We start from the raw sequence: 15,516 nt of genomic DNA, 5'->3' as shown, positions 1-15,516 counted from the left end.
AGATGAGTTCATCAACAAAAACCAAAGGCATCTAAAAGAAATTCTTATACCAAGAAATTCTTACAACTGCACCTCATACCAGGCAGTCATATTCAAAACTCATACCACTGAAAACCCTAAGAAACATTGCTACGTTGAATACAGCACCATATAACTGAATATAGTACTTTGCACAAAGCATAATAACTCATGACCAAGTAGGATTTTCCCCCAAAATGCCACGTTAGTTCAACACGCAAAAATCAGTAAATTTAAATCACCATCTTAATAGAATAAAGGAGAAAAAAATCATTTGATCGTTTCAAATAGATTCACAAAAAGCATTTTACAGAATTTAACATCATTCATTAAAAAAACTTGGCAAGCCAGTAGAAGAGAATCTCCTCCACCTAATAAAGGGAATCCAGGAACAACCAACAGCTTCCAGTGAAAGATTAAGTGGTTTCTTCTTACAATCTGCTCTCACCATTTCCATTCCACATCTATGGGAGGTGCCAGGCCAGTTCAATAATGCAAGAAAAAGGACTCAAAAGTGTAAAGAATGTACAGTAAGACCCAACACTCATTATTTGTAGAAGATATTATTGTGTACTTAGGAAAAAAATCTAAAGCAAAAAAAAACTACTAGAGATAATATGTGACTTTAGCAATGTCTTAATATGAAAATTAACAAAAATGGACTGTATTTCTATACACTAGCGATGAACAAATGGAAAATAAAATTCAGAAAGCCATCTATGAAGACTAACATGCAAAAATGTGTAATTCTTAAGAATAAATTGAATAATAGATGTACAAATAAACAAATAATAAAACATTGCCGAGAGGAACTACAGAAGACCTAGATAAGTGGACAGTTATAACATGTTTACGGATCAGATGATCCAAAATTGTCAAAATGTCTTCCAAAATCCTTCCCAAACTCATCTATGAAACCAGTGAAATCCCAATGAAAATCTTAGCAGGATTTCTTTTGACAATAATGAACTGATTCCAAAATTTACAAGGAAACACAGTCAACCCAGGATAGCGAAAAATATTAAAAAAATAATTCACTAGGGCTATTATAGTACCTGACTTCAAGACTTACTCTAAAAAACTATGGAAAGAAAGTTTATTATTAGCCTAAAGACAGACAAATAGATCAATAAGCCAGCATGGAGTGCAGATATAGAAGTAGACAATAGTAAAGTCAAATAATTTTCAACAAGGCACCAAAACAATTTAATGGAGGAAAGTATTTTCAACAAATGGTGCTGGAATAATTGTATGTATAGACGGGGAAACAAAGAGCCTTGACCTCTACCTCACACCAAACACAGACATTCATTTGAAATGACAATAGATGTAAAAGTTAAAACTATAAAGCTACTAGACAGAACACAGGGTAATATCTTGGCAAACCCGGAATAAAAAACTATTTTTCAGAAAGGACACAGAAAGCATTAGGTATAACATTAAAAATGGTAAATTCGACTTGATCAAAATTAAAACCTCTTAAATGTCATGGGAAAGTGAACAAGCAAGCTCCAGACAGAGAAGATATTTGCAGTGTAGATATCTGACAAAGGGCTGGTATACAAAATATATAAAGGTCTTTTATAGCTCCCTAATAAGGGGACGAAATGATTCAATCAGATACTAATAAGCACCTGTTCAACATGTGTGGTCAGGGAAATCCAAATTAACATCACAAGGAACTGCCACCATATGCACATCAGAATGGCTGACGTGGAAATGGGTGACAACCCACATCTGTGACAGTGTGTCGTGCGACAGAACTCTCACACGTTGCTGGTCTGCAAAATGGTACAACTTTCCAGAAGGCTTAGCAACTTCTTAATACTAAACACACAGCTACCCTGTAACTCAGTAATTCCACTCCTCATTTATCCAAGGGATTCGAAAATGCTTGTCCATACAAACCTTGTATGTTTACTGTAACTTAAAATCTGTACCTCCCCTTGAATATAAATTATAACTCAAACTTTAAAATTTCCTTTTAAGTGGAAACAACAACAACATCTTGCTGAAGACCACATGTGGAGCCAGAGCAGAATGTGAGAAACAAATACAACAACATTCGCTAAATTATGGCATTATGGGATGGGGGGAGGGGGCTTGAGGACACGAGGTCAGAACCATCCCCCAGCTTAGAGGTGGCACGTTAAACAAAGCATATATAATGATCCTCAGTGAAATAAGGGGGGAAAAAAAGGCCAATTGGCGAGGAAAAGGCCAACCAAAAAGAAAAGTCTATTTCTCTTAAACAAAATAAACTTTTCACAAGGGGCAGGAGCCCTGCCATAGACTTACTCGTCTTGTAACGATGGGATCGAGGTCTTTAGGGTCTCGGTGGCTGAGGGTCATAAGATCGGCATTGAGGGTTCTGATACGCTGTAAGCGAAGGCGGATATATCGTGCAGAAGTAAACTCCAACAGCTTGGGTGAGAGATCATCAGCGCTTGGTCTGCCGTTGATTAGCGATGTATGAATCTAAATATAAAGACATCAAAATAAACAAATGTCAACTTTAACCATGCAAAAATATAGCCCTGATTGTTTACCCTGAACATGTAATCTTTATTGATACTATCTAAAATCAAACTAACCAACTAGATTCTTGTAGAAATCCAGCATTCGTTAATTACCTGTGAACTACCATGCTCACAAAGCATCTTCAATGAATTTCACATTATGAATTCCATTATCTCAGCGATTGCCGGAAGACTTAACGGAACCCCTTCTCCCAGGGTGGTGAGGGTATTTTAACATGTTTCGTTAGGCTATGAGTTCTCTGAAACAAAGTCTAAGTGCCAGGAACAGACTGGGAGAGTGAGAGAGTGAGAGTTTCTCTGTTAATCTCTGCTCTTGAAACGAGGCAGGCTTGCTGCTGAGTTCCTGCTGTGAAGAGTGCTCAGGAGGGTGTTCGTAGTTTTATCTCATCAAGCCAGGTGCCACTAAAGAACGGTGTGTTTTTTATTACACTCTGACTCTAATGAAGTGTGTACGGTCTGGGTGTGGTGAGCACTGAGCTGAAATACTTTGTGAGCCATCTCTGACGCTCAACACCACCAAAGAGGAGAACTCCACAAAGAAAACTAGAAACTACATCTTTTAGAGGCATTTCAGTCCTCTCCTTAATATTTCCACAAACGTTCTTGAGCTGGTGTCACGAAAGATGCTCTGACAGTTATTGAGTTACAGCTGAGTGACCAGGGGCTCTCCTGGAAAGGACGAAATCAATACGGTGAAATGTACGGGTTACGACATCAATCATCAGCAGACACCAGTCAATACCTTAAACACAGCTGGAGAGTTAAAGATCTCTGTAACCTGAACTAAGATCTATTTTGAGTGTTCTGGTGAAACACCACATGTCACTGCGGTGGGCACAGTACCTCTCCGTGCTCAAGCGGCACCAGTCTGGAATAGTAGGAGGTGCAGATCACTTCATCATCAGCCCTGTAAGTGGGCGGCCCCCGTCTTGGAGTGATATTGTAACGGGTCAAACACTCCGTGTCACTGACTGCATAGTACTGCCAGGGGCTGAACTTGGTGCCATCCAGAGAACGCTCCAAAATCCAGTTTCCGGGTCGAGGGGCATTAGCAGCTTTGATGATGACGTAGGCAACTTGAAAGACCTGAAACGAAGACACTGAGAAATCTCAAACGAGAATCAGTAGCAATTACAAAAAACAGTTCCCTTGAAAGAACTATTAGACGATGATCGCCAACGTCTCATAATGTACTTGCATAGAAGTATTGATCAGAAATATGTCTTGTGAATGTTCTCCTGGTGGCATTGCTTTTCCAAATAAATGCAAAAAGGACTCACAAATAAATTTATATTATTATAATTATTATCAACAGTATTAATGTTAAATCAGTGCTTGGGCTCTTGTTTCTAGTGTCTTTCCATCTGGATTCTGGATGATAATAGTGACATTATATTTCATAAATAGTAGCCTAAATATATTTCTTTCTTTATTTATTTTTGAGAGAGAGAGAGAGCACGCACGCTCACTTGCAAACGGGAGGGGCAAAGAAAAAGAGAGAGAGAGAATCCCAAGCAGGCTTCGTGCTGTCAGCACACAGCCTGATCGGGGCTCCATCCAACAAGAGATCACGACCTGAGCCAAAATCAATAGTTGGATGCTCAACCGACTGAGCCACCAAGGCACCCCTTAAGTGTATTTCTTATAGTAATTTGGAAATAACACATCTGAATATGAGGGGGGGAAAGTCAGTCCACTAAGCGTGTGCCCGTTTGAATGATGTAAATCCAAAGCACGAACAATCCTGAATGCTGACAAGACATGGAACAACAGGGAGTCCCATTAATTGCTGATGGAAATGCAAAATGGTGGCCGCTTTGGAATGCAGTTTGTCAGTTTCTTACAAAACTAAACATATTCTTACCATAGAACCCAGCAACTGCACTCCTTGGTATTTACGTAAGTGAATGGAAAACTTCCACTGGTGAATGAACAAAGGGTGATACATCTCCAGTGATAAAAAGAAATAAGCTCTCACACTACAAAAAGATATGGAGGAACCTTAAATGCATGTTGCTAAGTGGAAGAGCCAATTTGAAAAGGCTACATACGATATAATTCCAAAAATGTGGTGTTTTGGAGAAGGTAAAAATACAGAGGCAGTAAAAAGATGAGTAGTTGTCAGGGGCTAGGGGCAAGGACAGATGACTAGGAGACCAAGAGGATTTTTAGGGCAGCAAAGCTACTCTGTATGCTACTGTAATTGCAGACACATATCATTATACATGTGTTAAAATCCATAGACTGTGCAACACAAAAGAGTGAAACAATGTAAATTAAGGACTTAGTTAATAACCATATATCCACATCGGCCCATCAGCTAAAATGAATGAATGGTTTACACTAATGCAAGATGTGAATAACAGTGCAGAGGAATGAGGGGGATATGGGACCCTGTACTTTACAGTCTTTTTTCTGTAAGCATAAAAACTGCTCAGAAAGATTAAAAACTATTCATTTAAAAGGAAATAAAATTAGAAAGTGTAGAGGAGGAATAGAGGGGAAACGGGGATGCTGATGACCACTAGCCGGACGAGGAGACCGGACAGGTAAATCTTGGGTTTGGAAGGGGCTCTTGTAGCTATGTAGCCCCAAATTCAGCACTAAAAAGGAATCATGTCTCCACCAACCAGCCTCTCTTGGAACACTGCAGTGGCAGGAAATTCATTTGCTCTGAAGATAGTTCTTTTGTTTTATGGAAATTTTCTCTGGTAGGGGATCTTTCCCTGTATTGATTCTCAAGGTGCCTCATAAATTCCATGCCCCAGAGCTTCAGAAAAGATGCTGATTCCATTTCCTGTAACTCTCCTCCAGACAGTCGAACATGCCAATCATATATCACCTCTGGAATCCAAAGTTTTCAGCGTCAACTTTCTATTTACCTGAAGATATTCATCACTTACCAAGACCTCATTGCCTTGTCGTGATGCCCGAAATACAGCCTTACTATAAAATGCAGTTCCCATGAACTGAATACAAAATTTCGAATGTTTTCTGAATTGGGGAAAACATAGGAAAAATATTATGCCCTTTGTTCTTTAGCAAGCATTCACTCTTCTGTTAGTAAACTTAGATTAGGGTTGCAAGCAACCATACAAAAAAATGCCTTTTTCCGTGTAAACTGCTATTTGCTCCAGATTTCCTGTAACCCAGATAGTTAGAGGTGATTTTTGTAAACCAAAGTGAAATCTTTTTTATTTTTAAAATATATATGTAATATACGCATATAAATGTGTACACACATACAGCATTTATGTGTATATATATTTGTGCGTATGTACATATATATATGTGTATGCTTTGGGAAGGAAGTTATAATTTGCTTATTCTGAGTCTTATTGCCTCTGCGTTTTTTGTTTTTGTTTTTAGCTTCTCCATCTTAGCCCTCACCAATTCCAGGAACACAAGAGCTCCTAATGTTAACCCACCATAAGCCATATAATTTTACATTCACCTACTGCCTCATTCTCTGGGAGAGACAATTCTATTTCATTATAGTAACTCTATTCACCTGCAAGAAACATCCTCCAACCGAACTTAGTCTGCAAGTGATAGAAGTGTGTCTGATATTTTGATGACCTGTATTCATGTGCTATTTCCTTTTAACATGCAACCACTGTTTCTAAAGCACAGTAGATGTAAAACGATATTCTCAGGTTTCAGTAATGAGGAAAATGAGGAGCTGTGTATCTGCTATTCATGCTTGGAACGGGAACTGAACAGGCTATGTTGACAAATCTAGAACCATTTTTATCAATAAAGACCACCTTTAAACATTAAAATGATGCAAAGACTATTTTGTCCTGGCGTAAACATCTCCAGAAAACTCACCCATGAACACAACTTCATGATTTTTATTTGTGGTGATTGCAAAGAACCCTTTCCCCCAATTTTGTAATTCATATATTTCATTATTTATGTAATGCTCCCCCGACTTACTGTATTTTAATGTGACTGAAATACCGAACCCTTCTGAAAAGTCCCTGCCAATAAATCTTACTGTCTCCTCGGGGCGCCTGGGTGGCGCAGTCGGTTAAGCGTCCGACTTCAGCCAGGTCACGATCTCGCTGTCCGTGGGTTCGAGCCCCGCGTCGGGCTCTGGGCTGACGGCTCGGAGCCTGGAGCCTGTTTCCGATTCTGTGTCTCCCTCTCTCTCTGCCCCTCCCCCGTTCATGCTCTGTCTCTCTCTGTCCCAAAAATAAATTTAAAAATTTTAAAAAAATAAAAAAATAAAAAAAAATCTTACTGTCTCCTCTAGAACTAGTCCTGAAATGCATCCAGAGTTTGTTATACAGCTTGGTGGCGGGCTACTTCCAGCTTCTCAGAGATCCAGCGCTCTCCCGGAGCATCCTGACAGACTTCTGCCTTCATAGGTTCCTCCTGTTTTTCTTTTCTTTTTTTTTTTAATTTAAACTTTAGTTAGTTAACATACAATACCATATTGGTTTCAAGAGTAGAACTCAATGATTCATCACTTACATACCACACCCACCATAACAATACCCATCACCCAGCCAGCCCATCCCCCACCTTCTTTCCTCCACCAACCCTTGGTTTGTTGTCTATCCTTAAGAGTCTCTTGTGGTTTGGTTCCCTCTCGTCTCTCCCCCCGCCCCCCATCCCCATATATTCATCTGTTTTGTTTCTTAAATTCCACATATGAGTGAAATCATATGGTATTTGTCTTCTACTGGTTTTCAGAGCAACGCCCAAACTAATTGAAGGGAGAATATCTTCCTCTTTACTCATTACCTATCCAGTTGCTTTTGCAAATATTTCCATCATAGGAGTAGAACTCCATGATCATGGAACCTTGATCCTTCACCACTGGTGACTATGTTAAACTAGACTTTAAAAAATGGAGGTGCCCAGTGAGACAGTGTGATGGGGCAGCCCATTTGAGAGGGATAGAAGGAAAGGAAATTCACAAAGACAGCTGAAATGAACTGTATTTACCTTCAGTTTTCCAGTTCCACGTTTAAAAATGGAAAGAGCTAATAGGATGACTTCATACATTTTAAGAGCTTTATGTGTGTCATCTCATTTAATCCCAAACAACTCCTTGAATTCCCAATGATTGTTGTTCCCAGTTAATATATTTTTTTCAAAAGTTTATTTATTTTTTTTTTTGAGAGAGAGGCAGAGAGAGAAGGAAAGAGAGAGAATCCCAGGGAGGCTCCACACTGTCAGCGTGGAGCCCGACGTGGGGCTCGAACCCACAGACTGCAAGATCGTGACTTGAGCAGAAATCAAAAGTCAGATGCTCAACCAACAGAGCCACCCAGGTGCTCCCCCTTCCACTTTACATATTTAAAAACTGATGAATAGAGACGGTAAGAGACCAACTACTGAGTTGCAGGTTCCAATAAGAAATCAGGCAGATTTCAGGTAGAAATCAGGCTGACTCCAAAGTCAGCCACCACACCTCCTCCAGAGCGCTGGTCCCCGAATGATCACACGTACCTAAGGTTGCTGAACTTCCTTTTTGTGATAGAAAAATGAAAGATTCCTAACATTCACTTGGACAGTGCATTCATATCTAAACAAGTGCCGTGGAAGTTGTTCCAGTTAACTCTGGCATTTCTGTCGTGAGAGTCCCGGATGAGCCACGGGAGGGTACGGAGAAGGTGCCAGAGCCAAAAATTAATGACAGCTCATGCTTAATGTAGCACTTACTGTGGCCCAGGACAATGCTAAAGGCCTTATCAGAATTATTAATGCTTCATTAGAACCATTAGCTTTTCTAATCCTACCACTAACTTCTTCTTATGGAGTACATGCCGTTATTTCCGCCACTTCACAGATGAGGAAACCGAGGCACTGCAGAAAGGTTGTGTAATCTCAAGATCTCACAGGTACTCAAATGTGTAGCCCAGGGCTTTGAGCCCACGCAGTGTGTACTCAACCACTATGCCACACTGCCACAGCTGGCAAGGTTCCAGGCTGGGGCAACTGGTGGGTCCTAGCCTAGTGTTTCCATTATTTCAATACCACGTTCTTGTATTTTCATTAAACTCTTTGTCGGCTTTCATACGGAGAGCTTAACCATAAGAAAAGGACACCAAATGGAAGGAGAACCAGAGGGGAGAAACTTCAGGACAATCCTTCAAGGAAGGAAACGTTTAACTCTTATCGTGATCAAGACCTTGGGCTGTGAAGCTAGGCATTGTTCTCACAATCTCTCAATAAATAGTCCTCAAGGTCCCCAAATTGGAGACAAAAAACAACAACAACAACAACAAAAAAAAACAACCAGCCACAAACCAAGAAAGGGACTGGGAGCTATAAATCTGCAAAAGAGGAGAGGAATGCATGAGGCATTTAAACACAGTCTGTCCTCACTTAAGCTGTGTTATTGACTGAATTGTGTCCCCAAAACTCATATGCTGAAGTCCTAACCCCTAGGACTGCAGAATGTGCCTATATACGCAGACAGGGTCTTTAAAGAGGTAATTAAAGTTAAATGAGGTCATATAAATGAGCCCTGATCTAATATGCCCAGTGACTTTATAAGAAGATTAGGACACAGATGCAGACACACCGAAGGGGGACCATGTGGGGACACAGTAAGAAGCCATCTGCAAGCCAACAAGATAAGTCCCAGAAGAAATTAACCCTGCCAACATTTTGACCTTGGACTTCTAGCCTGCAGAACTCTGAGTATATAAATTTCTGGCATTTGTTTGTTTGTTTGTCTTTTACTGTTTATTTATTTTTGAAGAGAGACACAGAACATGAGCAGGGAAGGGGCAGAGAGAGAGGGAGACACAGAATCCGAAGCAGGCTCCAGGCTCTGAGCTGTCAGCACAGAGCCCGATGCGGGGCTTGAACCCACAAATCATGAGACCATGACCTGAGCTGAGGTCGGACACTTAACTGACTGAGCCGCCAGCACCCCTAAACTTCTGTTGTTTAAGCCACCACGTCTTTCGTATTTGCTATGACAGGCCTAGCAAATTCATACAAGTTCTAATTCACGAACTGTGCCTTGATAAACAGGACTTAACACATAACATAGAACAAGTGAGGGATTCTATGTTAGTATATAGAATCTTAAACATTTGCCCTAATGAAATCTGTGATAGTCCTGTGTTTCTTTAGGGGTTTTTTTTGTTGTTGTTGCTTTTGGTTTTTTGCATGGTTGACTAAACTGCCTTTTGTCTCCACGTAAGGTTGGCTGAACACAAGCTGATGAAGCAGTTTTCACTAGACTCAGAGCCACTGCGGTCTTGCCAAACCTGCAGCTGATACAGCCATTTCAAAATCCACCTTCATCACGGTTTTCCGCCAAGTGGCCTTTGTTAATGATCACTGGAATGCACATAAACAGTGTCACATAAATAAAGTAGACGAACATCAAACACCACTTTCTACAGAGGAATCCAGACAGGAATTTTCACGTGGGCCGCCATCTTAAACATATTAAATCCACCTCAGGGACAGGCATCTGAAAAATACAGAGAGCCTAATTCTCCAACATTGGAGGTTAATTTCCAGCGTACATGGAGAAGTGAAGTATCTCATCTCCACAGAAAGCTCAACTTCTCTCTGCTGGGCCACGTAATCCGCAGGGACCCAGATACCGCGCAGGATCCCCTCTGGAAATTCTCCATACAAGCACTGACCTGCCTCCACGACGGTCACTACACAGGGAATGGAGGAATGTTTTCTTTCTAATGTGATGGAAAAGAGCTTTTTGCCGACAAAAGAGTTTGGGGTTATGGGTTCAATTATATTTTTTAAAAGTTAAGTGCATTTGATAAGTAATATTGCTCAATTATCCCTCCAAAAAGTAGTGAATTTGTGCTTTGTAAGCTTTATTTCTTGGGACATTATTAGGATACGAAATTCAGAATTTACTACTCAGGAATAAAAAGGTTATTATTTACCAGAAGGCTGACTACTACCGCAGATATGAACCTCTGCTGGTTTTAGAGTATCCATCACTCACGCATCTAATCAGTTGATAATCATGGGAAGCAGCAGGGTGAGTTTGGGGATTAGGTTACTTGACGCACAGGATACGTGAGATGCACTTTTTAGGTAAACCTCTTACGGGCAATCACCTTACAATGTCATTTCTACTGTATTTTAGTTGGCTGTTTTACTGATCTCTCTTCATTTTAGGACCTGTATACAAAATTAACAGAAGGAAACAGCGTTGTGAATGAGAAGAGCATTCTGGAATAAAACTAGATTTCTTTTCCTTTAAATTTGGTGCTGTCATTAGAAATGCAAAATGAACACATCAAAATCCCGATCTGCCCTCTGCTTTCTTTTCTTTTTTGCCTTTTCTTTTCACTGGGATGGGGGGACTTGGCCACCGGTAGTGACAAATTTAAATCAAGTAGGTTTCTTTCCTTAACTTTAAGATTCGTGTCTCAGAAAAACAAGGAATGGCCCACTTTTGAACCAAGCCCAGATGCTTCAAGTAGACACCGAGGAAAAGCCAAAATAATAAAGATGGTCACCAACAAACGGAGGGCACAGAGATATGAGCCTGTCTAAAAAGGAAACGGTAACTTATAACCAGCAATCGGAGGATGGGGAAGCGATACTCAAAACATCTGTCAGAAGCAGTTCTGTGTTTCATCAACTAGAAAAGCTATTTTAAAAAGGACAGTCAGTAAGCTGTCCCATGTCACAGTTTCCATTTAAGGACGACGAGCAAGTATTTCAAAGGAAAAGTGTCATACTACTTGAAGAAGTCAAAACTGGAAAGTAAGATGTTAGTTTTCATTCCCTGTGTCAGTGCATTCCTCCACATAATTGTTCCCAGTGCTCAATGTTGCCAAGTGTTCTGGAACGCTGTTGCTGAATTTTGTGGAAGATTAGTCGGAACTACCTCAAAAGCACAACGAGGCATGTCACCCAATGCCCTGCGTGGAGATCTTCACCCTTTTTCCCACTCTGTGTCCTGTGACGGCCCGGCACCCCTACAATGAGACAAACCCGCTTGTGAGATGCACGTACTGGTCACTCTCAGACCTAAGAAATACAAAAGGCACCTTTCCTATCCCCTGACTCCTAACCTCCACCAGTTTTTCACCTATGAATCTCATAGCCTTCGAAATTACATTAGGCTTTTCCCCAAAATGCAGCCTCCCGTTGATTTATGTTGGAGCAGAAGTGGCAATAAATAATTTCCCTTTCTTCCCCTACTCACTGTGAAGTAGGCTCAGAAATCTGTCACAGAGACTGAAGAAAGAAGTCAGCGATATGCCAGAAAAAGGGAAAAAATGGAGGTTGCGGCTTCAATGGGTAGCTGTAGTGGTCTGTGTGGCTCTGCGTCACGGGCGGAGTGGACATGTGCACACCCGCCCCGTGACCTTGCCCTGCGGGTCAGGAACCTGTGTCCTATGAACAACCTGCCCAACAAGAGAAGAATAGGGACGTGGCCCTACCTGGGTCAGCTCTTCAGCCAGCTAGACAAATACCTGCTCCTCTCCAGGGGAGGAGGAGGGAGAGGCAGAGAAGCAGAGATGTCATTCTCAGAGGTGCTCCCCATAGGGACACATGAGGACGGGAGCAAGGAGTGCTCCCTAACAACGTTTCGCTGGAGCTTCATTCAATAAACACTGACTGAGTGTCTGCTTTGTGACGGGGACTGTATGGGGCAGGTGCAACCAGTACAGCGGGGAAGGGGAGGACATGGTTAGCGTGGCTGGATGCCCTGATGGACAAGACAGAGGTTAGCCAAGCCCCCAGGAAGACAGAAGGTGTTGAAGGTGTCTGGCTGTGGCAGGGGAGGCCAGCCTAAACTGGAGAAGATGGGGTGGTCGGGGAAGTCTTCTCTGAAAAGAGGGGAGGCCTGAGGAGGAGATGTCGAGGTAAAGCAAGAGAAGGTGCAGAGGGACAAGAAGTGAAGACCCTGTGGGGCCAGAGCACAGAGTGGTGTAGAAATGGCAGGAGGCCAGGCCAGCTTGGGTGTAGACAGAAGGGGGGAGATGGGGAAGGACACCATGTTCAAACTTTTAGACCATTAGAGGACCTTGAACCAGGGGGCTGCAGAGTCAGCAGGGGTGAAAAGATAATGGAACTGGATGTTGGTGCTGGGAAATCAGGAGAGATGGTGACAATGATGTAGTGAAGGCCAAGACCAAAAAGAGAAAAGGTCAAGTGGGTCTTAAGGAGTTTTCTTTTTATTTCTTTTTTTTTAATGTTTATTTATTTTTGAGAGACAGAGACATGGCACGAGTGGGAGAGGGGCAGAGAGAGAGACACACACACAGAATCGGAAGCAGGCTCCAGGCTCTGAGCTGTCAGCACAGAGCCCGACGCGGGGCTTGAACTCACAAGCTGTGACATCATGATCTGAGCCGAAGTTGGACACTCAGCCGACTGAGCCACCCAGTGCCCCTCTTTTTTTTTTTTTAAGTTTATTTATTTATTTTGAGAAAGAGAGAGCATGAGCGAGGGAGGGGCAGAGAAAGGGTTAGAAAGAATCCCAAGATGGCTCCATGCTGTCTTCACAGAGCCGGATGCAGGGCTAGAACTCACAAACTGAGATCATGACCTGAGCTGAAACCAAGAGTCGGATACTTAACTGACTGAGCCACCCAGGTGCCCCAAAGGGTTTTCTAAAAAGTCAACTATAAATTTGAAGAAAACACAAAGAGGTCAGGCAGAGCTCTCCAACTCTGGCAGGACCCTCTATCCACCTCTGGAAGATGGAACAGGTCTGCCCCACATGGCCCCACAACCCGCACTTCCCCCTTCTTTCCTCAGTCTCAGACACTTCTGGCTACAAACATTTGGAAATCAACTTCTTTCCACTTCATCTGCTAGAACTCCCAATGGCCTATGGTGCCCCAGTCGTTCTCGCAATGGGTTGCGTGCTTCCGATCCCTTCTCATCACTCATCATGAGAAGACAGTGTCATCACACCCTTTGAAAGTAAAGGGGGCTCCTAATCATCAAGCCTCCCAAATCCAACTGGCGATACCATCCAGAAAAGCTGTGTAAATCTGCACTTGACTGACTCCACTGAACATTAACCTATTAGTTACACATTTACAACTCCTAGAAACAATGATTATGTGTTTCTTTCCTTTGGTCACGAAATCTAGCCGAATCGTTTGTAGTTTTAGCACTAGAGAAATTAGAAAGCATTTTATTTTTTGTTTTTGCAAGATTTCATTCTTTGGTCTATGTCCTATTTAAAGATTGTCGTTTTTCTTTAGATACATCTAACTTCACTGAGCATCTATCACTTGTCAGGCATCGAATGGATGGTTATCACATTTAAATGATCACACTTAAAGCTTTTTTAAAAAAAAATATCTAAATAAGTGTCTCATGCAGGATGGCTTTTGTTTACTTAAGAAAAATGTGGTGAAAATGTAAAATGGTGCAGCCATTATGGAAGACAGTATGGAAGATGGTCCTCAAAAAATTAATCATAGAATTACCATATGACCAAGCAATCCCACTTCTGAAAGCAGGGACTCAAAGAGATACCAATATACCAATGTCTATAGTGGCACTACTCACAATACCCAAGAGATGGAAATAACCCAAATATCCATCAATGGATAAATGGGTCAACAAACCCTGGGATGTCCCTATTCAGCCTTAAAGAGGAATGAAATTCTAATACATAACACAACATGGGTGAACGTTGAGGACATTATGCTAAGTGAAATAAACCAGATGCAAAGGATAAATCCTGCCTGATTCCACTCATATGGGTCACCTAAAAGTCAAATTCATAGAGACTGGATTATTCACCTAGAGGCAAACAGTGGTGATGGTTTCACAACAGTGTGAATGTACTTAATGCCACTGAATGGCACGCTTAAAAAAAATGGTTACGATGGCAAATTTTATGTATATTTTACCACAAGAAAAAAAAAGGATGGGGAAATAGGGAGAGAAAAGTAAATGGCATGAAGATTCAACTTTTCCTGGAAGATGGAGGTTTCTAAATTGCATGTGAGTAGAACACATTATTTCCAGTCAGGGAACTCTGGAGAAGCCCATGAAGCCACGTGGAGGTCAAGCAAACAGCTCAGAAGGGACATCGGGAATCTCATCTTTCCCATGACCTTGTTTCTGTCATGATGGTAGTTCACAAAATATAAAATCCAAGCCCCAAACCACTCAGGTTGGAGAAGGGAAGGAGGCCCTGGCGATGCCTTGACTGAAGACCCACAGTTCAGACAGACTGCTTTCCTCCCTGGAGCTACTTCCTGAACCACGAGCTGACTTCTGGGAAGCCCTGTTTCCTGCCTGGCCCGTAGGTAAATCTGGTATAAAGCAATAAATAACCCCGAAGAGTGGCCACCTCAGTGGAGGCCTCCTGCCTGGTTACGTTACTGGCTTTCTTGTGCTTCTACTGTATGAAGAACAAAGGTAAATATCCTCTGATAACAGGCCATAAAACACTACAGAAAAGAGAAATTTTTAAATTATAAGACGGATGACAATTTTCAGTCACCCTCTACATATGAGGGGGAAAGTTCTTAGAAACTTGTGAATATGTACTACATCAGTCACTTGATTTACTTTTAAAAACTATGATTAAGAGTCCAAATTTGATCAAAAACTATTATAGAGGGGGGTATATGGGAACTCTTATACTTTTCACTCAATTTTCCTATAAATAGAAAACTTCTCTGCAAAATAAAGTCTATTACTTTGTCAAAAACAAACTATTTACACATGACTATTGTAGTTATCACTCTAAGAAAGCTTAAACCACCCCAGTTGGCTAATGGGTGGTTTTAAGACTTCACCAAATTTCTCAGGATATCCGGTGTGGACAGCTGTGACTCCCCAGCTAATAATCTGCAGGTTTTAATTTGATCACACAGCTTTTCCAGACTTCATTTCCGTACCTTATGGCGCATAAAGGGCAGGCCGGAGGGAGCCAGTGCCCTCCAAGTATCTGGATACAAATCTCAAAGGGATCCCAGGCCTCAGGAAGTGCAGTGGCATAAACAGGCTGCTGTCCGGT

At 41.6% G+C, this 15,516-nt stretch overlaps 1 protein-coding gene across 3 annotated transcripts in view; it reads right to left on the bottom strand.

The window, feature by feature from the left end:
• Window positions 1-15,516, bottom strand: part of LAMA1 (laminin subunit alpha 1) — a 168,541-nt gene that overhangs the window by 105,754 nt on the left and 47,271 nt on the right. For all 3 annotated transcript variants that reach the window (XM_047827002.1, XM_047827005.1, XM_047827004.1), the window contains exons 4-5: window positions 3,402-3,644; window positions 2,317-2,496 (exon numbers count right to left, since the gene is read on the bottom strand). In XM_047827002.1, the coding sequence (XP_047682958.1) occupies window positions 2,317-2,496; window positions 3,402-3,644 (423 nt within the window). The remainder of the gene's footprint in view (window positions 1-2,316; window positions 2,497-3,401; window positions 3,645-15,516) is intronic.

Source organism: Prionailurus viverrinus, chromosome D3, assembly GCF_022837055.1.
Source record: "Prionailurus viverrinus isolate Anna chromosome D3, UM_Priviv_1.0, whole genome shotgun sequence".
NCBI lineage: Eukaryota > Metazoa > Chordata > Mammalia > Carnivora > Felidae > Prionailurus > Prionailurus viverrinus.
This window is presented reverse-complemented; position numbering and strand designations above follow the sequence as displayed.